The sequence below is a fragment of the Pelophylax lessonae genome (genome assembly GCF_965119305.1).
Source record: "Pelophylax lessonae genome assembly, chromosome: 8".
NCBI classification, from domain to species: domain Eukaryota; kingdom Metazoa; phylum Chordata; class Amphibia; order Anura; family Ranidae; genus Pelophylax; species Pelophylax lessonae.
Window position 1 is genome coordinate 173895411 of NC_138775.1, and position 25804 is coordinate 173921214.

Genomic DNA, 25804 nt, shown 5'->3' on the forward strand with positions numbered 1-25804 from the left:
ACCCGATCCTTCTGACAGGAGGAGACAGCCGTACCCTCCCTCCTGGGACTCCGTCATGCATTCCCCTCAAACTTCTACCCACTCCCAGAATCCTCTGAGGCAGAATCTGCCTTCTGGGGTAGATACAGACCTGAATGAGCCACTGATTGGGTTTCCTCCACTGCCCAATGAGAATCCTCCCATAGAGCCAGTGGGGAGACTACCCTCTCAGCAGCCACACCTAGGAGACATGACAGCCCAGCTTAAATCATAGCCCTGCTGTTAAGCAGCCAAGGCCCACTATACTTTTACCTAGCACCTACCTTGTAGGGACACACACACACACACACACACACACACACACGTGTTTGGCTTACTGTATGTAAGAAATTATGAAACACATGGACTAGGTAGTCTAATTTTTCCTTTATTAAAATTATTAATTGTAAATATAGACAGGATTAGAAACAATGCAAGTAGGCCAACTAAACTTTTTCACTATATAGTGAATCTCTCATGTAAAGAGATGTGCTACATGTATCTAAATATGAACTCCGCTTTCTCCACCACAGAGAGGTCACTTCACTGTATGTGAAATAGATTTTTTTATTAAATTTCTAGAGCATTTTACAGTTTGGCATCAACATGGATGGCAGTGAAGGGGGTCTTCATCATTGTTGCTGATCTGGAATTGAGCATTACCATTGTAGTCCACACTAATCTGTCTACCGGTGCATCTGGAACCTTCCTTTTGGCCTGAGATGACATCACAATAGGTTCCAGCAGGAAGACCAGTGTACAGAGTAACATCCATGTGCCTGCAAGTTAAATGACAGGTGTTTTATGACCTAAAGTGTAGGTTACCCCTAAAATTAAGATGCAGTACATCTAATTTATATTATTTACATATATTCTATCACTTTAACACCTTTACGACCACCCATCATACTTATGTATAAAGGCAAAAGCACGGGCTTTAAAGCAGGTTCAAGCCGGTACAAAAGTATAAAGTCAACAGCTACAAATACTCTAGCTGCTGACATGTAATATAAGAACACTTGCCTGTTCGGAAATCCCGCAGTGTCAGCACTCCAAGCTGATTCATCCAATGGCTTCGGGTGCAGGCACCGGCATTGCAATTAAGGGAAACTGGCAGTGAAGCCTTCAGGCTTCACAGCCAGTGTCTACTGTATGCCCGAGTCACAGTGCACTTTCTGAATGGTCCCGTCTTCTGGGATGCACATAGGTCCCGGAAGGCAGCATAGGGGAGGAGGGGCTGGAAATTTACAGAGATCACTGGTCAGCAATCTTGCCAGGAAGTGGGATTGTGTACCTGTCAAAACCAGGTACCCGCTCCCCCTTAAAAAGTCGCAAATGTGGCAATGGAGGGGGAGGGTGCGAATAAGTGGAGCTTCACTTAAACACCCACAGGTTGCATATCTGCATCACTGGGTGGCCGATATTTGTGCAGAGAGCACGCTCACCAGCACAAAAACTGAGCTTCAAAGTCAGCTCTCAGTCCAAGCTAAAGATAAGCAGCTTACGGGGACCCGCTTCTGATAGTGTGACCACTAGAGATGTCCCCGAACTGTTCGCCGGCGAACTTCGCATGTTCGCGTTCGCCTCGGTGGGCGAACATATGCTATGTTCGGTCCGCCTCCTATACATCATCATTGAGGCAAACTTTGACCCTGAACCTCACAGTCAGCAGACACATTCCAGGCCAATCAGCATACCTCCCTCCCACCTCCTATAAATAAGCAAGGGCAGCATCCATCTTAGATCATTCTGAAGCAGCGTGTTAGTGAGAGCAGGGAAAGTGCTGCTGCTGTTAATAGCTAGGGACAGTTGTTAGTCAGTGTTCCCGGTCTTGTTAGTCAGTGTTCTTGGTACACTCCTGCTGTAAGGACAGCACCCCAAAAAGCCCTTCTTAGGGCTGCTATTTGAGTATTTTTTTTCCTCTATATTTATCAGGCATTTTTGGAGGCAGGCATGACTTTTTTGGGATTAGTGTCGGGGGGGGGGGGATCTAAAAAGTGTACCTGTGAATTTTCAGCTCTGTAGCATGTCCAGAACCAGAACAAAAAAAATTAGAATTAGGGTTAGGGCTAGGGCTAGGGGTAGGGTTACTAACTAACCCCTAACACTAAACCTAACCCTCTAACCTTAACCCTAACCATAAAAATAACCCTAACCCTAACTCGTAATTTTTTTCTGGTTCTGGGCATGCTACAGAGCTGAAACTTCACAGGTACACTTTTTAGACCCCCCCCCCCCCCCCAGACACTAAATCCAAAGAATTTTTTTTTTTTTTTTTTTTTAAATTTTTCCAATAATTGGCTCTCTATCAAAAATGAAAATTTAAGAACTTTTTTTGTGTGATTTGGTGTCGGGGGGGGGGGGGGGGGGAGAGTCTAAAAAGTTTCAGCTCTGTAGCATGTCCAGAACCAGAAAAAAAATTAGAATTAGGGCTAGGGTTATTTTTAGTGCTTAGGGTTAGATGGTTAGGGTTAGAGGCATAGGGGTAGGGTTACTAACTCTAACCCTAAGTATCTCACCATAACCCTAACCCCATCCCCTAACACTAAACCTAACCCTAACCCTTACAGCCCAGTTCCTGTCCCATTTTGGTCGGTTCTGGTCTGTTTGCGGATGTTTGCGGTGCGTTAAACGGGGAGTTTGGTCTGTCACTGAAGCGGGCGTAACCCTTACACTACCTGATCGATACAACATCATACCTGATCGTGTACACACACTGGATGTTTTAAAGCACGTTATTCCAAATAATTTAGGAATGTTAGGCGATTTATGCCCTTTATGGATTAAAACCCGACTCTGCGTCAACTACGTAATTTTCCATGGGAGTTTTGCCATGGATCCCCCTCCGGCATGCCAGTCCAGGTGTTTGTCCCCTTGATACAACTTTTCCATCACTATTGTGGCCAGAAAGAGTCCCTGTGGGTTTTAAAATTCGCCTGCCTATTGAAGTCTATGGCGGTTCGCAATGTTCGCCGGTTCACGAACATTTGCCGATGTTCGCGAACATTAAATTTTATGTTCGCGACATCACTAGTGACCACTCACAGTGGTCATATGGTCGCAGAGGTTTCCCTTCCCTGGGCATTTCAAACTGTTTAAAAGAGGTGCCAGGAAGGGGTTAAAAACCTAGTGATCCTGGGGTTCCCGTTTCAAAGTGACCATGACAAGCAGAGAAATAGATCCATACTGCTCTGGTCAATTTGTCCCTGGGCTCACTGTTGGTTGTTGTGCTTATGCACGATGAGCATGCATTTGTGGGCAGTTGCTGCTGGTTCTGGAACACAGCGCACACACAGATGCATGATGAAAGACAGCTCACCCTCTATTTTTATAGTCCAGTCTACCCGCCAGTCTGTGTGACATTTTTCAGCCCACCATCCATCTGCAGTGTCATGCAGCGGATGGGAAACTTCCTGTGTGCATGCAGGTGTGTGTGTAAATAAACCCCCCCCCCCCCCCCCCCAAGCAGACCTCTCCCCCACTCCGAACAAAATTGCCACGATGAGGCTGTGCAGTCACCTGACTGCCAAACAGAATTAAATCAATGGGGAAAAAAAAAAAAAAAAAAAAAAAAAGTATAAAAATTTTAGAAAATGTGTTTTGACCCATGTAATTCTATATATTGTTCTACAATGGCCTTTTTAACCACTTGCCTACTAGGGCTATTTTTGACATTTGGTGTTTATAAGTTAAAATCAGTTGTTTTTGCTAGAAAACTACTTAGATTCCCCAAACATTATATATTTTTTTAGCAGAGACCCTAGAGAATAAAATGGAAATTGTAATATTTTTTATCACACCGTATTTGCGCAGCGGTCTTCCAAACGCAATTTTTTTGGAAAAAAAAAAATCACTTTTGAATTAAAAAATAAGAATCCAGTAAAAGTTAGCCCAATTTTTTTCCATAATGTGAAAGATAATGTTACGCCAAGTAAATAGATACCCAACATGTCATGCTTCAAAATTGCGCACGCTCACGGAATGGCGACGAACTTTGGTACTTCAAAATCCCCATAGGCGACACTTTAAAAATTTCTACAGGTTGCCATCTTAGAGTTACAGAGGAGGTCTAGGGCTCAAATTATTGCTCTCGCTCTAACGATCGCGGTGATACCTCACATGTGTGGTTTGAACACCGTTTACATATGTGGGCGGGGTTTCCGTGTGCGTTCGCTTCTGCACGCGAGCTAACGGGGACAGGATGCTTTATTTTTTTTTTTACTATTTATTTTATTTATTATTTTTTATTTTTACACCGTTTTAAAAAAAAAAAAAAAAAAAATTGATTTTTATTTCTAATACAAGGAATGTAAACATTCCTTGTAATAGAAATAGGCATGACAGGACCTCTTTTTTGTGAGATCTGGGGTCAAAAAGTCCTCAGATCTCACAAGTACACTAATAAAGATGGAAAGGGGAAAAAAAAAAAAAAAAAAAAAAAAAGGGACCTTTAAGCCGGTTGCTCAGCAACGATGTTTGCCGTCACTCCGGTCCTCCAAGACAATAGAGTCGAGTGAGGGCAAGCTTGCCCTCACTCGACATCCTGTCTGTGAGGATCCGGGACCCGATCGTTTTCCCCGCTGCCGGCGGGTCCGGTAAGCGGGGAAAAGGACCGGGACGCGGCGGGAGGGGGGGGCACCCCTTCCGCCATCCCGGAGGGTGATTTTGCGGCGAATCCACTGCTGGGACCACCCTTATCGGAAAGCCCATCGCCTGCAGTTTAAAAAAATACCAGGGTTATGGCAGCTATCTGCTGCCATTAACACCGGTATTTAGCTTTAAACTCAGGACGTCAATTTACTATGGGCCGGTATTGAAGTGATTAAAATGCATTTTTCCCCCCCAAACACTATAAACACATACCGGCTCTGCGCAATGGTCTTGCCACAGAGCAGCCTGACCTTTAGCTCCCGCTGCTGTCCATGAGCCTTTGAGGGAGAGAAGTGCTGCCCTGGTTAACAGTGCTGGATTGAAATTATGCCCAGGTAAAGTATAAGGAGGGGCTGGTGGGAGCTGAACTGATTAAGATTTTTACCTTAAAGTGGAACTTTGGGCCTAAAATTTAAGGGTGAACCGGCAGGAAATTTAATGCAAAAGATGCATTGTCTCTTCAACATTAAAAATTAAAATGTACCTACCTGCCTGTCCCCCCCTTGAACAGTGAACCAGCTTACTGTACCAATTCGGTAATGCTAAATCTGACTGAACTCCCACGCATGCGACCGAGTGATGTCCTCCCTGCTCAGCCAGTGCCAAAGACGTCAGCAGAATGGTGAGCTCAGGGATGACGCATCGCTGGAGCCAAGGTGAATACAGTTCAGCTTTAAGGTACAAAAACCTTCAGCTTTCGAACCACTAATATATGCTATTGCTCTTTCTTACCACAAAATAAACTAGCATATATAAAGTCACTACAGGATGGATTTTTTTTCTAATCTCAAGAAGACAAATGTTTACACCATGCTTTTCATTTTACTACCCTTCTAATCTGTAAAATCAATCACCAGTCATATGCACAACAAAAAACATTTACCAGTCATCGTTGTTAAAGACGATGAAGCCTCTGTTTCCACGACCGAAGGCCACCTGATTACTTCCATTATCCCACCAGTTTGAGAAGGGCTGTCCATCTACTACATTACGGAAGATGGCCATGTTCCTAACAAGGAAAACACAATTAGGAACACACAAACATACTATTAGGAATGTTGAAAGATATGTTAAAGCAAAAAGGGCAAGAGTATAGAAGGGCTATAGCCCCCGTCAGTTTTTTTTTGGTAACCATGTCCCATTGGGGAGATTTCCCTTAGCTTTTTGTCCTATAGCCAAAACAGGAAGTTACTCCCTCTAGAGTGAGGGAGTTCCTTGCCGTCACTAGATCTTGGGTCTCCATTGGAATATTTCTCCTCCATTATGGTTTTGGGGACAAACAAAAAGTGACATCTTTTCCATTCATGGTGATAACAGGACAGATAAGAGGGTGATAACAAAAAAACAAATAAAAAAACAAAAAAGAAAAAAAAAAAAAAGGGATGTAGACAGGAGCAGTTGCTCTATCCCCTCCACTATATCCAAAACTAAAAAATTGCCTTCTGAGACGACATGTTGGCTGAATGCACCATAATGGTGTTAATAGTAAGGATGATCGAACTTTTGAAAAGTTCGGTTCGGCCAGAACATCCAAACTTCACGAAAGTTCAGCCCGGATTTCAGAACCCCATTGAAATCAATGGGACCCGAACTTCGGTAATCAAAAAACACAATTTTTAAGCCCTAAAACCCAATAAATGCCCCTAAAAAGTGCCTAGGGTTCTGGGTCATGCCCCACTAACTATTAATCACACAAAAAAAAAAAAAAAAAAAAAAAAAAAAACTTAAAATTGTCATTTTTAATAAAAAAGCCAATTATTGAAAAAATTAAAAAAAAAAAAAAGATTGATTTTTACTTTGGATTTAGTATCTGGGGGGTCTAAAAGTGTACATGTGAAGTTTCAGCTCTGTAGCATGTCCAGGACCATAAAAAAAAAAAAAAAAAAAAAAAGATAGTTTGTATTAGAAAAAACTTTCAGCACAGGAGGTTGGCTTCGCTGCTGTAACACCTTGCCGGTTTAATAGCAGGCATTTTTTTGGGTTCTTTGCAGTCAGGAAAAACATCTGAACTTGTGTATAGTGGTATATATACACACAATTATATGTATATAGACACCTAGCCATATATAGGTGTGATATTACAGTAAATGATTTCATTAGCGCAAGCATTTCTGCTACTATCACACCTATATATGTCTAGGGGTATATATACAGACATATATGTGTATATATACCCCCTATACACATGTTCAGATGTCATGTCTGACATCAAACATGTCCTCAAAAAAGCACTGGCAGTGGCAGCCCCTGCAGCATAAAAAATGCTTGGCTGGTGAGAAGCCATATGCCTGTCCCGAAGCAATTCAGAGAAATGATCATTTCTCTATAGCGGTCACCCTGCTATGGAAGGGTTTTGTCACCCTGCCATAGCAGTCATTGCCAGTTAACCCTACACTACACTACTGTCCCCTTACACTTACCCTACAGAAACTAAGTTTTTGAAGCTAACTTAAGTGTAAAGGAGCACTCTAACTACACTAGATATCCCTTTCCTCACACTAAAAATAGCTAAATGACACTTTAAAGTAAAATTAACAGAACTGCTTCCACTCTCTTCCATGTCCAGTATAACAATGGTAGGAATATGGTGAGGGCGATCTTATATACTGGGGGGGCGTATTCACTAATGATTGGTCTAGGGACCCCCTAGTCACTCCAATCACATTCCTAGCATTCTCCTGCCCCCTCAATTGGCTTTTGCTAATGGTTCTGGTCCAATCACGGGCTTTTAAAGCCCATTTCCTGAAGCATTGCATTTTGGTCGGTTCTGGTTGCCGAATTCCAAACTTTTTGGGCAAAAAGTTCTAAATTCGGCCGAACCTCGACCACCCAATGTTCGGTCCGAACCGATGGTGGACCCGAACCATTTGATCATCCCTAGTTAATAGAAGGTGCTATACTTAGTGATAGCAAGTCTCACACTAGCCTAACTAGCAGTAGCAGGTCTTCATATCTCAGCCTGAGAAAGGCATTCATACATGTACATAAAGTATGACCAGTTTTGGAAAAATATGACTAATCAACCAGTATTCTTTGGCAGGTAAACCAGAGAACACAGTAGAAAACCATGCAAATGCAATGAATACAGCATATAATTAAATCAGGCATTTTGAGGTCATCAGAAAGTACATGTTCTCAGCATACTTAGATTTTCCACAAATTTCAGTAAGTCACTTTTTTCATCCTTGGTACCATGGTAATAGTATTCAGTGTTGAGTCAGGTTTTCTCAAAATTCTTACCCCCGCTGTCATTTGGTTCACTAGCTATATGCCTTTCCCAGAAGTCTATATAAAAAGTTATTTCAGTCTGTTGTATGAAACATGGCATGTACTAAGCTTTACCACTGCTATATTGCAAGATACTACAATACACTTTTCTGTAACTAAAGAACCATCTGGACAGTGACATCTTTTGACTGTATAATTATGTGGGATTCAGAACAGTTTTAAGAAATAAAACCTGATAGTTTTTCCCAAAAGCTTGCAACTTTATTAAAGTGGAACGTTACCCATAATAATAGGTTGATACCAATGTTCTTTACCAAAAGAGCATACATTCCACATTAATACTTAGGCTACTAAAATTAGTTAGTAATTGCTCCAGTTTCTTCTTGCTGGAGGCCATTTTGTTGAAACCCAGGGAAGTCCCTTCCTTATTGGAAACCCCCCTTGTTTCAAAAACTAACCTTTAGTTAAAATATTTATATTTCCAGCCTTGATTTTATGTCTTGGCTCAGTTGGAGAGGATGGCTGACAGACGATTTATAGAGCTGGCAGCTATAGCCAGAAGCACAGATTTCCCTCAAACAAAGGGTGGTTGTACAAAACTTGATCAATAGGTTGACATCGGCGCAACCAGGTGCCCGTACATAAACAAACATTTGACCAGTCTGTTGAACCAGCTGAATTTTGATCCATTTATGGCCTTTTTAAGATTACCTCTGGTGTCTCCCTGGCAGCAGGGTTTGTCCTGTTACCTCACCTGCTTTTCTTTTCTCCCTCTTAATCTGTTCCCACAACATCTCATTCCTGTTGCCTTCTTTCCCCTACAGCAACAGTAAATCTTTAAGCCGTTAATGAATCAACCTCTAGTGGCTCTGATTTCAGGCACAGTGCAGAGAAGAGAGAACTACTGAGTATGTGCAGAGCAGGGTGAGACAGTGCCTTACTGGATTTAAACAGTATAGACAATTTGTTGTGTTACATGCCTGCAAAAAAGGGGCTCGTCTTAAGAGATCAGAAGACGAGCTCCAGGCTCCTTCAAAAAAAAAAAAAAAAAATTAAGTCAGCAGCTACAAATCCTGTAGCTGCTGACTAACATTTGGACACTTGCCTGTCCAGGGATCCATTGGAGTCTTCAACCCAGCCGATTTTTCAGCTCTCTGCTGCTCGATTGTGTGGAGGAATCCATTTTTTAGTTGTGGATTTCCCATCACTTGCTCACAATGGTCAACAGTACAAATAGAATGGAGACTCTCACCACTGGCATGATAAAGTGACAGATGGTCTAACTCCTTTTTCTTTTCAAATGAAAACAGTTTTGCCTAGTGATACATGTAAAGAAAGTTTGACTATTTCCTCTCCAGGTGAAAGGTTTTTATTCATACTAAAAATTAACCAGGAAAATACCTCATTTCGGCCACTTAATGGAGTTAGGGCTAAAAGAAATTTTTACCAAAACTTTTCAGTTCCATCTATTGCCCATAATTATGGCATTTGTTAGATTCACGAACATTCAACCCGAAGAGAATAGCTAAAACATAAATTAATGTTACTTCCATTCACTAGATGAAGTGCTGTATGATAGTGGTTAAAAAAAAAATATATATATTTTATACAATAATAGAGTTAAAAGTATTCAATATAGTTGAGCGAGCACCTGGATGTCAGGGTTCGGCCGAACTTGGAAAAAAAAAGTCCGGGTTCATGACCCGGACTTTTCCCAAACTTGACCATGATCCCGAAACCCATGGTGACCTGAACTTTTGAGCACCAAAATGGCTCTAACACATGGAAAGGGCTAGAGGGCTGCAAAATCTTAAGAGCATGGCAAGTGCTCTGCAGACAAATGTGGATAGGGAAATAACTTAATACAAACAAAGTAATCTTGAATGATGTAGGACGACGAGACCCATATGGAGTAGGTTGAGGAGGAAGTGGCGGCGGAGGAGGACGAGGTGGCCAACACTGGTTTTGGTTTTTAAATTTGTTTTTTAAATTAGGGTACACCCCAAAAAGGAGTATCAAATACAACATTGGCTGGGTAAGGCAGGTATACATGTCTATTCTGCAAAAGGTATGGACAAGTCCTGTGGGATCCATGCCTGGTTCATTTTAATGAACTGGCTGCAGGGCAGGCCAGCACCGCCAAGGCTTAAAGGGCAAGCTCAGGCCATGTGCCCAACTTAGAGACCCAGAAGTTGAAGGGGGCAGACCTGTCATTCAGTACGTCTAGTGTGTGCACACATACTGCTCCACTAAGTTAGTGCTGGGTTGTGGTGCTGCTAGTGGAGCTCCTGTTGCAAGGAGAGGATGTGGTCGATCTGTGCCAGCTACACGCACAAATGAAACCCCTTTCTTAGCTGCGAGTAGGCAACAGAACCTGCAGCAGTATTTGGCAGGGCCTAATGCGCCTCTACAAATGTTGAGGCCAGAACAAGTACAGGCAATAGTAGATTGGGTCGTTGACAGTGCCTCCAGTTGCTTCACATAGTTTCCCACCCAGTCTTCTGCTGAAAGGTTCCCACCCAGTCTTCTGCTGAAAGGTCAGAGTTGGCTCCTGCAGCAGATGTCCATCACTTTCACCTCACCCCCTTGCAAATCAGCCAAGCCACCTGAGCCCCAAGTTATGCAGCAGTCTCTTCTTTTTGATGACTGTTAGCATGGTTTCCCAGGGACACCCACCTAGCCCTGCCCCAGAAGTGGAAGAGATTGAGTGCACCGATGCCCAACCACTTAATGTCTCAAGACGAGTACATGGGAGGACCATCGCAGCACGTCGGATGACGAATCACGTGCCAACTGCTGCAGAATTCCGAATTGTGGAGACTGACAATGAGGGCAGGGGTGAAGACTGGGTGGAAGATTATGTGGACGATGAGGTCCTCGACCCCACATGGAATGAACGTCATGCAGGTGACCGGAGTGGTTTGGAGGAAGAGGCAGTGGTCACACAGCCACCAGCACAGCAGAAAAGGGAGCAGGGTGCAAAAGCGGAGCGGCCGTGCCCTAGACACTACGCCTGCTACTGTCCAACGCAGCAAGGAACCGAGCACAACAAAGCCAGCTCAAGGAGTTCCCTAGCATGGCAGTTTTTCAGACAATGTGATGACAGGACACGAGTGGTTTGCACATTGTGCAATCAGAGCCTGAAGCGAGGCATAAACCTTCTCAACCCAAGCACAACCTGCATGACCAGCATCTATGTGGAAAGCACGAGCTGCAGTGGAGTAGACACCTCAAAAACCAAGAAAGGTCTCTGGCTCCTCCCGCTTCCTCTTCTGCTGCTGCAGTCTCTGCCTCTTCATCCACCTCTGTAGTGACAGTGACACCTGCCACCCTGCATAGCATCTGCCAGCAACACCACCACCTGGGTCACCAACAACCATCTCCACAATGTCCCATGGAAGCGTTCAGCTTTCCATCTTCCAAACACTGGAGTGGAAGAGGAAGTACCCCTCTACCCACCTGCAATCACTGGCCCCAAATGCCAGCATTTCAAAATTCCTGGCCTTTGAAATGCTGTCATTTCGTCTGGTGGAGATTCAGAGTTTTAAAAGCCTTACGGCGGTGGCTGTCCCACAGCAAGTCGTTCCCAGCTGCCACTACTTTTCCAGGCAAGCCAACCGTTCCCTGCACAACAAGTGGGTGACAAAATCAGGTATGCACTGCGTAACGCCACCTGTGGCAAGGTCCACTTAACTACGGATACATGGACCAGTAAGCACGGTCAGGGACGTTATATCTCCCTAACAGCACACTGGGTAAATGCAGTGGCGGCTGGGCCTGAGGCGGATAGCAGTTTGGCGCATGTCCTTCCACCAGAGGATTGCAGGGCGCTTTAGTTTGCCTCCTGTTCCTGTCCCATAGGGCTTGCACGGTGGTGTGGTGAAGGCAGCTCATATCATACCTGCACGGTGGTGGAATTTAAGCATTTGGACTCTGCATTTGTTTCCAATCTATGGATGGACATTGCACACGTTCACTTTATCTATAGGGACTGAAGCTCTATATTAAGCGCTGCTAGTGTGTCTTGTAGCTATTTTAGCCATTTAGGTGCACCTTGTTATTTATCTCTGGTCTTAATAGCAGCTGCTGACATACGGTTTGTTTTTATTTGTATGATTCAAACCACACTATTTTAAGGATTATTTTAAGGTTAATTTTAACCACCAAGGTGTTTTTAATCTTTGTGCGCCGGGTGAGTGGGTTTTATAGTTCCATATTTATACATCCTACTCTTTATTTTACTGTCCCTAGTATAGTTAGAGCAGAGTGACGCGTGGCGCTATGTGACTCCAGCTTATATAGAGGCTGGGTCACATGCTGCATTGACCAATCACAGCCATTCCATTAGTATGCATGGCTGTGATGGCACACTAGTTAAACGCTTGCTGATTGGCTGCCTTGAAGCTGTTGAAACTGTGCCATTAAAACCACGCCAAAATATGAAACATTACCGAACGGACTGTATTCCGAACATACAGTAAAATGTTCGGGTCCGTGTACCGAATACAGTCTGGGTTCGCTCAACCCTATTCAAAACTGATGGTATTTTGAGTTTAGGAATTTATGGTAACAAATTTGGAGTTCTGGAAGAAACTAGCATTAAAAAGGATTTAGAGAACTGAATATGACTCGCAGGCCACTAGACAAAGTAAAAAAAAAAAAAAAAAAAAAAAAAAATGTATCAACTTACATTTAAGTAAATTCATGCAGTGCCCAACGTGCACTAGAAATAAATATGCTATATTTGTATGCGGATTTATATCCAAAATCTATTAGGCAATTGTTTTAGGTTTACAAAAACAGCTTATTACATTAAGATTTACAATGTGGGGGACCAAAATGTATTTTTAGGACTCATTTTTATTGTGATGAGCTGAACACCCCCCGGTTCGGGCACCAGAACATGGTTTGAACAAACTTCCTCTGTTCGCAAACTCCATTGAAGTCTATGGGACTCGAACATCAAAAATCGAATGGCCTCTCATTTTGAAGGCCTAAATGCAAGTTTTTTTTGGGCAATAAAAGTGTTTTGGGGTCCAGGTACTGACCTGGGGAACATGTAGCAATGAAATTTTTTTAAAAAACAACGTTTTAAAAAGGTACAGTGATTTACTGGAATTTAATGAGGCTTAAAGTGAAACTATAAAAATGAAAAAAAAAAATTTAAATATCGTGCCTTGGTGGTCCCCTTAATGTGCCTGAAAGTAGCCCATCTCTACGTATGTAGCCTCCTACAGCAACACTGACGTTCTAAAAGGAAAAAAAAAAATTTATATACAAATTTCAAATCACATGCACTTGTTACACAGGTGCAGAAAAATTGGGCCTTGGGTTGTTGGTGGTGCCTGAACAACGCAACCCCTCGCAGTTGCTCTTGCTCGGCACAAGAACGGGCCCTGCTGCTAAAAATTCCATACAAATGTGAAGTTGCATTACTTGTACAGGTGCCAAAAATTGGGCCTTTGGTGTTGGTGGTGCCTGAACACCGTAACCAACCCCTCAGTTAACTCTTGCTGAGCGCAGGGCACAGGGACCGGGCCCATTAAAAAATCCCATTCAACATTTAAATTGTATGCACCTGTCATACAAGTGCAAGAAAAAAAAATTATAGGCCTTTGGGGTTGGTGAAGACCTACACCAAAAACATTGTAGGAAGCTAGCAAAATTAAGGTAGAGAAATAGGATAGGCAGCATATGCAGTGATCAAGGGATGGCAGACCCCTGGCAAATCAATCAGTTGCATCAGCGGCTTGATAGCTCTTGTTGATCCAGGACTGGTTCATTTTGACAAGTCAGCTGGTCAACAGAGTCTGGACAGATGCACTCTTGTCCAATGCACTCTTGTCTGTCACAAAATCTCCAGCAGCACTGAACGTCCATTTGGAAAGCACTCTGGAAGCAGGACAAGCCAGTAGCTCCATTGCATATTGAGCAAGTTCTGGCCAGTGGTCCATCCTCAAGACCCAGTAGATGCTCAGCTGGAAAGGTCTCCCAAGTCTGCTCTTGCGCCTAGATAATCTTGCACCATAGGATGGAGACACTGCCGATGGTAGCTTAAACCTTACAGCCCTAGGTGCTGCTGAGGACTAAAGAACTGTTTAAAAAAAAAAAAAAAAAAAAAAATGTATGTCAGCCAGCCACCTTCTCCACCGCTCCTTTGGCTGAATGATGCCTCAGAAACACGTCCACAGAATGTTAAAACACCCAGTGTCTGAAAAGGTGGTACACCCATTTTTCTTCAAGGCCTCCTCAAAGGTTTCATCCTCTGCTCTCTGCGAAGGCCGGGTGAGCTCTGCAACTTTACCCTTGTAATGTGGATTAAGAAGGGTTGCCAGCCAGTAATGATTCCTCTCCTTGATGGCACGACTCCTTGGGTCCTTTTGTAGGCACTAAGGATGACCTCATCAGGAGCAACCTCCAACCACGTACAACTTCTTGGGTTTCTGGGGAATCAAACCATCCCTTGACTGCTGTATGCCATCCTCTATATCCATGCTGCCGCAATCCTCCTGTGTTTTGTGGCCCAACAGGAATGATATCTGCATAAAGGGGGGGGCCTTGTGAGGAAAGGAAGTCCTCTTGCTCCCGTTGTTTATCAAAAGCCACTGGCATGAAAAATAAAAAAAAAAGCTCCCCTGACCCTGTGCCATACTCCCACAAGTACCCATTGATGGCCCTCTGCTGTATGTATTGCTGCAGCATTGCCAATGTTGAGTTCCACCTGGTGAACATTTCAAAAATGAGGCGGTTGGTGGGCAGGTTGAATTCCCGTTGAACGTCAGATAAGCGAGTACTGGCATTTTACGAACAGTGGAAATAGCCACAGACTTCTCTGGCCTGCCTCAGGAGGAGAGCCCGAGTATCTGCTCAAGAAATGCACCACCAGATTCAGGACATGTGCCAAGCATCCCTGTCATAGGGCAGAGAGAAGGTTGGTGCCATTGTCGCATACAACCATTCCTGGCATCAACCATCTGAGCCGCTGCCCCTACAGAGCTAACAATCTCTGCACCGATGTGACTCCTATCCCCTAGACAGACCAACTGAAGCATGGCATCTTTTAGCCTGACTGCTTGCATAGCCCCTTGAACGCTTAGGGAGCACTGCTGCTTTGGAGGAAAACAGTAGCCAGATGTGGCAGAACCAGCACCAGCTTTTTGGAGGAGTGATGGCAAGACAAGCTGCAACACTGAACCCTGTCCTGCATCCTTACCACATGCCAGCAGTTTATCAGTGCTCAGTGAACTAAATGCAACATCCCTGTCCAATGAGGACAGCACACTACCTTCCACATGATGGTAGAGAGCCAGCATGGCCTTTATGTGAAAAGACATGCTTTTTTGGTACCTGCCACTGGTGCAGCACATTCCACAAATTCACGAAAGGGAGCATAGGCTACCAGATGAAGAGGCAGCAATTGTAATGCTAGCAATTTGGCCAAGCTAGCATAAGACGCTGAGCCTGTAGATGGCTGGCAAAGCATATCTTTACACAGTTCAGCAACTGGGGTAGTAAAATTTGTCTGCTAGTCAAATCAAGTGGTGGTATACTGCTAGCAGATTGGGTGCAAGTCTCTGTGGCACTCATTGCTATACCATCATCCCTCTCAATGCTGGTATTTGAGAAGGCATGAGGTATAGTAGGGTTAGAGATCACAGATGAGGAGCAAGGCGATGTATGCTTGTTTTAATCTTGTGCCTTTCAGGTGCTGTTGCCAACGGACTGCATGGCGGCAAGTAGTCATATGCCTTGTCAAGCATGTGGTGCCCAAGAAGCTGGTGTTCTGGCCACGCTTGAGCTGCTTCAGACAGATGTAAACAGCAACGCTGCGGTTCACTGCACACGTGCTGAAAAAAAGCCCACACTAATTAACTTTTTAAGTCTACTGGCAGTTTTCAGGACCCTGCACCTGTGGAGCTCTGTGCTGTGACGCAATAGGTTGGCTACTCCTATGGCAGCCCCTGAAGCACATCCTGCCTCGTTGGAAATGTTCCTCCTCCTCACTTCCCACTCTATCCTGTCAGGCACCCAAGTACAGTCAGTGACCTCATTACCCCCTCCCTCATCACTGGAGCAAACTTGGCAGTATGCTGCAGCTGTGGGAACATGACTGCTAGTTTCCTGTGTCATTGTCAACCTCTCTAGGACCACGTTATTCCCTGCATCAACCTGCAAACCAACATCAAAGTTTTCAGATTGTTGCGCATCTTCCAGCAGCAGGTCACTGACACCATGATCGAATAGTTCTGGTGACTCCTCCGTGCATGATGGTGGCGCAAAAGGAGTAGCTGTGGAACTTACGTTTGACTCAAAGCTCATCCCTACCCTTTGTTTTTTTTTTTTTAAATCAGAAAAGACATACACTTGGACAGAGATATAAGCACAGAAGGAAATGTGAAAATAAGACCAGCCATTTTTAGGATACTGGATATTTCAGTATCACAGGCTTCCAAGCAATTGGCAAGGCAAAGCAACCAGCTCACTTTGAACGCAGAATTCTGGGCAGGTGTACTCTACTGTAAATAGAAGCAATTTTATTTTCACAATTTATATAGAGTTTTCACCCTTCTCCATTCACGGCATGTCTTGCGTTGTGACCGATTCACAGATTGCAAGACATTCTGTGATTGAGCAAGGAGAGGGGTGAATGACAAAGGTTCCCTTATACTTGCAGTCCAAACGGTAACTTTTTTACAGTGAAGAATAAAGAGGCTTTTGCCTGGAGTTCCACTTAAATTGAATAATAGATTTGTTCATTACTGTATATACCAACATCTCATACATTGTTATAGGGCCTGTTACGGTTATGATACATAGCAATTTGTATTAAAAAAAAATATTCTCCATTTAGATTCAATCTAAGGTAATGACCAAATACTCACTTAATCTGACGCCATCTGTGCTCACAAACCCAGTCATTGCCACATGTGGTGTCTGCATTGATGGTAACTGGCTTGGTAGAGCCATTAAAGTAACTTGGAGGACCAATCCAGTCATTTTGATCCTATCAGCAAAGTGAAAATTTGAACATTTTGAATACACTTTTCATAAATCTCACATAGTAATTGCAATCCTGATCTGTTGTGCGAAAGATAGTATGTCTTACTTTGCCATTCACCCAGTTCCTTGGCCATCTGAAGCTGGACATGATACGTGTAAAGCCATAAGGATGAGCCAACATGAAGCCAATAGCCATCTTGTAAGGACTGAAAATGAAAAAAAAAATATATATATATATATAATAAACATACACACACTCACTAGATGTACTATGTGTGATCATTTATAGACGATCTTGCACCATCACCTTTTTTTATATGCAATGGGGGAGATTTACTAAAACTGGAGCTTGCAAAATCTGGTACTAAAGCTGGTGCATACACGCATAGCAACCAACCTTCTAGGTTTTATGGTCAAATCTGAAGTTAGAAGCCGATTGGTTACTATGCACAGCTGCACCAGATTAGGTGTACACCAGTTTCATTTTCACCCATAGTGAACAAGAATATCCAAACTTCCCACAAAATGGTTACAAAGATCTGCATTTCAAGCAAAGCTCAGAGTACATAAGTACACTAATTACAATTCTCATGGCTCCCAGCAAGGCACTATATTTAGACAATGGTTAGAACTGTGAAAACATTCATAAAACAGAAGTGTGCCATATTGAAATATTTAAGCAATATCTCATGGGAACAAAAAGTAACTAAGCATGGGTGATAAATAAATAATGGTCTATAAGGGTTTGGGAAAAAAGAAGAAAGGAAAAAGAAGAAAAAGGAAGAAAAAGAAAAAGGAAGAAAAAGAAAAAGGAAGAAAAAGAAAAAGGAAGAAAAAGAAAAAGGAAGAAAAAGAAAAAGGAAGAAAAAGAAAAAGGAAGAAAAAGAAAAAGGAAGAAAAAGAAAAAGGAAGAAAAAGAAAGAAAAAGAAAAAGGAAGAAAAAGAAAAAAAAGGAAGAAAAAGAAAAAAAGGAAGAAAAAGAAAAAGGAAGAAAAAGAAGGAAGAAAAGGAAGAAAGAAGGCAGATCTGTGCTAGATGGGGCACCAAGGTCTTGTATGGCCAGGAAATAAAAAACACATCAGGGAGGGAACAGCTATGGCCCCCTAGGGGGGGGGGGAGGGGGTGAGTAACAAGCCCACTAGCATTTGCTTATATTGTTTAGTATGGGAGAAATCCAACCAGTAAAACCCCATAGTGTGGAATTTAAAAATTGCCCTCTTCAGAGAGCTAGTTAAGGCCTGCAAATGATTGAACCATTGTCGTATAGGGGGGCTTGGATGCAGAAGGTGGTCATGTTGACCAAGTAAAGGAGAAAGAAACCTGGATCTTTTGGTATGTGGAGATTTGTAAACTTTGGATGCTAGTACATACACGGACGCAAAAGTTCTTTGGATAAGGGCATATCGCTGAGATTGGTTTTCCACTCATGAACAGCTTGCTTACTGTTGGGATTGGCCCAAAGCCTGGCTACCGTGACCATGTGAGTAGCTCAGCTAGTCAGACCACAACCATAAGCAAGCTGCTCAAATGGTTAACCCATTAATGACAGCTAAAAACTTGCTTAGTCCAGTCACTATTAGCAACAGAAAAAAAAAAAAAAAATCGCCATGCCTCTTACTAAAGGTCTCATACTGTACTTTCCAAAAGAAACCCAGTGGTGATCAAACCCCAAATTGTGAAAATAAAATTAAAAAAGAGGTATATAAAAATGAATTTGCGTACAGTGTTGCATGATCGTGCAAATTCCAGTTAAAGAAGCGCAGTGCTCTGGTTATGAAGATGGTAAAGCAATCAAGAGCTCAAGTAATTAGGACGCTGCATCAACCCATCCAGAGAATTTGGATTTTTGTTCTTCTACTGGTCTATGGCCTGTCTAAAGGCTCTAGATTTTTGGGGATGGATCTGAAAATTAGGGAGTTCACTGAACAGTTCACAATTCTGCTAAAAGTTTTGGCAATGCGGTAACAAGATTAATAAGGAAAAATATGCAGATCTTATGGTGTGGTTCCTGCAATTTATACCAGTTATGTTGGGATTTGCTCTAGTTTACCTAAGAAAGGAACTCAAGGTCCATAAAAAAAAAAAAAAAAAAAAAAAAGCCATTTACATGCACCTGTGAGGATGGAGCAAGGCGTTGATCCAGAAATGCATGTGGGGGTGTCTATGGAAAAAAAAAGTGGTCTCTTCAATAGGGTCAAATCATACATCCATCTCCTTGATGAATACTCATGGCTCTTTGCAGTCTCAAGTTATCTCCGCCCTCATCCAGACCCCTCTAGCTCTGCAGCTCTCATTGGCCCTTTTATGACTCATCCCTCCCTGACAAACTCTCCCAAAAGTGAGAGGGCTGTGCATGTCATCATTAGCCTAGGCTAATGACCAAGAAAGAAAGTGGGCTGTATAAAAAAAAAAAAAAAAAAAAATTAAGAGCCGCTTTTAGGTGAGGGAAGCTCCCTGATTTGAACTATTTTGGTTTCTTCTTGGCTAATGCCAAATGGAGATTTGAACTGGTATCAGTGAAGCATGGCAGACACTTGCCAATCCTTTTGCTATAATACCAGTCTATAAATCTACTACACTAGTTTGTTAGCTTTGAGGGGGGGGGGGGGGGGGAGGGGAGCCAAGTGCAATAGGACAGTGCATGAGCAAGTGCCTTCATAGTTCCATGTGTTCTCAATCTAATTAGTAAATCCTGTTTCTTTGGTAACAAATTTGGATGGTATTCTGGGATTTTTCCCCATTTGCTTTTCTTTTAGTCCTACAGACCCCAGATCTCTCTAAAGAGGACCTGTCATGCACTATGCCTATTACAAGGGATGTTTACATTCCTTGTAATAGGAATAAAAGCGATCTTTTTTTTTTAAAGGGAAAGTTAATAAAAAAAAAAAAAACCCACAGAAAAAATACAAACATTATATATATATATATATATATATATATATATATAGTGTTTAGGGGTTCCATGTAAATTTCTAGCCCAAAAAAAAGATTTTTATGTCTAGGAGGGGAGTGCCAGAATTGGTCTGGTATGTAAGCAGTTAAATAATGTCACCATGGACCTGTGCATGATATTAGCTAAATGCTGCCTGCCCTAATCCGATTTTTATGATTATTCTCTTGCCGACTGACGGATTGCCATTACTGGCATATCACCTGTGGCCAGAGGTTCAAATCCGACACACCCACACACAGTTTTTTTGTAAATTACCGAGAATCCCAGAAGGTAAGGATAGAAGCTCCACCAGCACCGTGTCCTCTCTGGTTGTCATGGTTGTCGACAAAGACCAAGGCTCTATCGTTTGGCATAAAGCCCCAACCTTCTCCCCAGTTCCTACAGAGGGACAATAAAGGAAGAGCAGTTTAGAAAAATGTAACATCAGTTGCAGGTTATTGAAAACTTTTACCAAAGATACTCTTTTAGAAAAGCTTTGTTGGTTTACTGGCATATTTCTAAAGCCATATTCTTTGCCAATGATACAGTACTTTCACGCAGTGCGCCGTCTGACGAGGTCTTTTCTGCTCAGCGGGGGATTGATGCGCCGATCCCTGCTGAGCAGGCAAAGACAGCTCCCGTCTCCACTCTGTGCGCAGACGGAGCCGTCAGATCCCTGCTGTCCTCTATGGGGAGAGCGGATGAGAACGGACCCCCTGTCCCTTCTCATCCGATCCGCCAGACAGAAGGAAAATAGGGTTTCCATCCCTCCAGTTTTCATGGACAGGATCGGAGAGCAGCAGGTGTCAGCAGACATGTCTCCGCTGACATCCGCTGCCCCATAGGGATGCATGGAGCAGCCAATCAGGTCCACCTGAAATGACCGGCGGATCGGATCGCCCGTGTGAAAGGACCCCAAGTCACAAAACAAGGACTAAAATTACTTCTTCCAAAGCGTAGTATATTTAAAGCAAACCAATATTCAGTAGTTATGAGGAACAATAAATCAGTATAAAAATAAAGTACCTATTGAAATTTTATAAGAAAATTGTGCTAGATTTTTGGTGTTGTAGCCCATCTGGAGACAATTTATGTGTCCTGGCATTTACTTACGTAGCACTACTTCCTGGGGAGCTGCTTGAAGCGGGTTCCCCATAGCAACAAAATTAGCAATTCAAAGTACTTTAACTTGGATAGGAGGAGAAGGGATGGGTGGGATACGCCACAATTTTAGGCCTTCCAACTATGTTCAGTGCGGCAAGGCCGCTGCTTCACCTTGCCACTGTAGTGAAGAATTTGATAAGCAATAGGGAGAAAAGGATCCGCGCTTGTGGACAATTGGCAAAGGCTGCAGCCTACCCCAAAATATGGCCAAAAGGCTATATCAGAATATATAGGTAGGGTGAGGTAAAGTGGCGCTGCCTGGTAACATAATTACAGTAAATGCGGTTGAATTGTGTGCAAATTAATAAAATATCATAAAAGTATCAAAATTTGTAAATAAATTAGTGGGGTGTGTCTCTAAAGTGGTATGGTGCAATGTGCATTAATATGGTGTCTATTGGTTTCAGAATATGGTGTCTATTGGTTTCAGAAAGGTCAAATATAAATATAAAATCGTGCTTCATATAACATAAGCTACAAATATATAAAACACAGTGCATTCACATTTATAAATACAAGCCAGGGGCGTAACTACAGGGGTTGCAATCGCAACCGGGCCCCATGCTCCAGGGGGCCTGTACAGCTCCCCTGTACACCTGGATAGCAGGGGCGGCAGGAACAGCATGTAGAGAAATCACTGTACTCATTTTTCCTCCTGTAGCTGCAGGCCCCAAGATGGAAGGAAAGGGGCCCACTGCAGAATTTGTGAAAGGGTCCCGCAGCGGGACCCTAATAAAAGGGCCCTGCAACGTGAGTAAAGGACCCCAGGATCAGTGGGAAGAGCCCTAGGCTTAGAGAAGAGCCCCCCGGCCAGGGGTCCAAGGGGCCCTTCATGGTTTCTTGCACCGGGGCCCTGAAGGTTCTAGTTACGCCTCTGATACAAGCAATCCTAATAAGTGCTCGTGCAGTGAACAAACTGAAAACAGTCCAACGATCTAATATATTGATTTTTTATTCACAGACTCACTCAGCAAGTTAATAGATCGTTGGACTGTTTTCAGTTTGTTCACTGCACAAGCACTTTTTAGGATTGCTTGTATTTATAAAATGTGAATGCACTGTGTTTATATATTTGTAGCTTAGGTTATATGAAGCACGATTTTATATTTGACCTTTCTGAAACCAATAGACACCATATTAATGCACATTGCACCATACCACTTTAGAGACACCCCCACTAATTTACTAATTTGATACTTTTATGATATTTTATTAATTTGCACACAATTCAACCGCATTTATGGTAATTATATGTTACCAGGCAGCGCCACTTTACCTCACCCTACCTATATAATTTGATAAGCAAACTGTAGTGAATTACTCTTCAGGGCCCCGCTTGGCACCCTCTTTACCCCTAGTCTTCAGGGTTCTACTTGGCACCCCTTTTCTCTTGCATAATGTGTGAGCTGACCTATCCTCCGACTTCTCTGAAGTGGTCCCCCTTCCTGGGCGGACCCCTTGGCAAGCCCCCCCCGGTACTCTGGGACACCGTTTTTCCAAGATGACTGCCAGCAGCACCATCAGCTTTCCAGGATCCTTGAGGCTCAGCTCCACACCTGGCTCACTAGATCGACTGCCTGTAACAACCTTTCTCAGACAGGAGGAGAGACAGCCAACACCCTCCTCTTGGGACTGCTTCCTGCCAAAGACAACCCGTCACATGTGCCCTTGGCTTTTATGGTCAATTCCAGGATGCACTGCGGTAGTGCCCTCCCACAAAAATCCCCTATTGGATACAGTGGGGACACACCCTCAGACCAAGTGACTCGCACCTGGACACATGCAACAGGCATGACTAACAGATCAGGCTCCCCTGATAAGCAGATGGAGATGGAGCATACTGCTTTTTCTTCGCACCCATCTAGGAGGGTGCTACACTTTTGCTGCCTTTATTAAAAAGAAGGCAGCAAGGTAAGAAGAGTCGTGGCGGGAAGCAAGGATTGAGACATCTAGCCCCTTCAGGGGTAGTAGCAGTAAAAAATGGGGAATGTTAAAAATGCCTATAATTAAAGTTAAGATCAATGCAAATTTTGGTTTAGTAAAAGATGTAAACAAACTGGCTTTTACTTTGGCTTCTTTCTTCATTTGTGAAGATATTGGAGAAAAAGTGGTTGATGCATGACTATAAAATATGGACTCACATTATCCAACAAAAATTATCCTTTACTTTCTTACTTTAAATACGACATCTTTTCTCCATTCCACTTGCGGATGACTGTACCGAGTTTGGCTCCATATTTAAATTCAGTGACACGGCCAATTCCAAAGTACTGACTGACAGAAATGGCCTCACCTCCAAGATCAATTACCTGAAACAACATGTTATATATGATCTTTGTGCAGCAGCATTATGGGGCAAATCCATCCATGTAAAAGATGCATGTAAACAAAAAGGTGATTGGTACACTCCATAACTCTACATCTTGTGGTTTATAAGCCATATATGTTGGAAGAGTGATTAGTCTCTTGGGAGTTGAATTTTGCCAGTGAAAAGCAAAAATGCATGGATGTTGGGGGTCAGGGACAAATATGAGTATTCACACTTAACACATTCCACCTCTGTTCTCATAGCTGGTGTAAACAGGTGACTTTGAAGTGCCTGGCAAAAGCCTGTCAAGTAAATAGGCCCTTGTCTTGTTTGCATTCGCCTACAGCACAGGTTGGTCTTTGTGTTACTTGTAAAATTGGCCTTACATGTGGGAATTTAATAGTGCAAGCAAGCTTTCTATTCCATTATAATCAAAGAAATGGTGGTTTTGAGCGATCACAAGATGAGACTGAAATTGCCCCATTCACACAGGATGGGAAATTTTGATCACATTTTGACACGATGTCCCAGGCGTTTGTGCCTTGTACCACATACTGACTGACTACCACTTAAAGCTTTTGTTAAGACTAATTTTTGACCGTTAGGGGTTAGGGAAAAGGAATGCCTACATACAGAAGAAAAAAAAAATATTTTTATTTGTGGATGTATGCAAGACTATGTGCATAGTTTAGAAAAAAATAAATCTGATGGGCACCTCAATCCATGCTAAACTGCTATTGTATTCAGCAGCCATCAAGACCCATTGTTTGCTGAAATTCAGAACAGTGACCACATCTGACTGCATGCAGTCACTGTTGAGCCAGCAATTTTCAACCCAGCCTCTTTTGAGAGTTAAATGAACATTGAGCCATGTAAGGACAGTCTTAAGAGGATGAGAATGCTATAACATTAAGTTTTTCTCAAAAAAAGGTAGCGCTAATGGGTAAGCAAGGTAGTATAATACTATAATGGTTCTCTCCCCCCCCCCCCCCCATGTCCAACCTTCATGCAAACTGTTTAGAAAAGCATTTTAAAGGCTTTGGATTAATCCATAAATTTTGTTTAGCAGATCGCTTTAAAGGCACAGATAGTCAATAACCAACATTGTTGGGCTAGAAACAGTAGAATTATATTGTAGGGTAAACTTAGCACACCAATATCTTCAATATTGGTCCACAGAATATTGTATAATACACAGTTTTTGTAGGATTTTAACAAGATTACCTCTTGAAAAATTAAAGGTCTAGCTCCAGCAGGGAACCAGCTGGTGTTGAGGTTTGTCAGTCTGTCTGTAATGGCTTTAATATCTCCAGGCCACATGTGTTTGGCAGCATCCAATCTAAAACCAGCTACTCCAATGTTAATGAGATTGTTCATAAAGTCTGCAATCTTTCCACGCACATAATCCTTTTCTAGAGCCAAGTCCAGAAGGTTAACAAGTTTGCAATCTCTAACCTAGGTGTGGGAAATAAATTTCATTATTTGTTGGCCATTTATTAATTCCATTGCGTCATAAGACAAGGTGCATATTGCTACGATAGATTAGACAGACAAGATAAAATGATATTACAGGTTAAAATGATATTACAGGTTTTCTACCTGATCAGCATCCCTATAGTTCTCAATTTCACCGCTGACAGTTTTACACTTTCCATCATTGAAATCCCAACTAGAATATGGAACAGCAGGGAACTCTCTTGAACCTGTATTGAAATAGCTGCCACAAGTTGAATACGTGCCTGCACCCATGCCAGCGCCACACATGTGATTGATGACAGCATCCACATAGATGTATACCTGTATAAGGAGGAACCAAAATTATATATCATAAATATCCAAAGGGTCTGAAACTTTAGGTGTATAAAGATGCATTATTGGTACACATAGTATAACAAATTAGGGATATTAGTTAAAAAAAAAAAAAAAATATATATATATAAATTAGGCCAAGTACTTAATGCAACTATACATTAGTGTTAGTACCAACTGGTACTGTACTTGCAGAACTGGTACTCGGCCAAATGACCAGACTCATAACTTGAAGTTTACGAAGGGGCAAAATAAGAATAAATGCAAAACAGGGGCAGAATGGCATCTGACGTGCATATACTGCAGAATATCAAACAGAAGACTAGAAAAGCAAACATGTACTCTTCACAGAAATGTTCACAGCCTAATCAGGGTAACATGTGACTACTTAGCATAGTCTAAAAAATTCTATAACAGTCTAGCTGAGAATCACTACTTCAGTAAAACAGTGAACACAAAAATGGCTGTGCTAGTTCCCCAGGTTGGCCACTATAGCTTGTAAAAAAAGATTCAGTTTAGGAGCGGCTTGGGTTAAGTGGCAGACCTGTCCCTGTTAAAGAGGGTTACTCTGGGTAAGGATATATTCATTGCCACGAATAAGAGTGATTACTATTTGTTTTTCTCTGTGGTTGAACTGGACCAGTTCAACATATATGCAGCTAGGCTTTTGTCATTTAGCTTTCCTTCGGGGGGAG

At 42.6% G+C, this 25804-nt stretch overlaps 1 protein-coding gene across 1 annotated transcript in view; it reads right to left on the bottom strand.

Annotated features, from left to right (window-relative positions):
• Positions 1–456: 456 nt before the first annotated feature.
• LOC309561489 (pancreatic alpha-amylase-like) overlaps positions 457–25804 on the bottom strand; it is a gene marked incomplete at its 5' end in the record, with an annotated part of 43392 nt that continues 18044 nt past the window's right edge. The window contains 9 exon segments of the mRNA XM_082265436.1: positions 457–642; positions 644–797; positions 5552–5677; positions 16779–16900; positions 17003–17102; positions 20105–20227; positions 23168–23301; positions 24525–24755; positions 24900–25097. Of these exon segments, the coding sequence (XP_082121562.1) occupies positions 607–642; positions 644–797; positions 5552–5677; positions 16779–16900; positions 17003–17102; positions 20105–20227; positions 23168–23301; positions 24525–24755; positions 24900–25097 (1224 nt within the window). The 3' untranslated portion in view covers positions 457–606.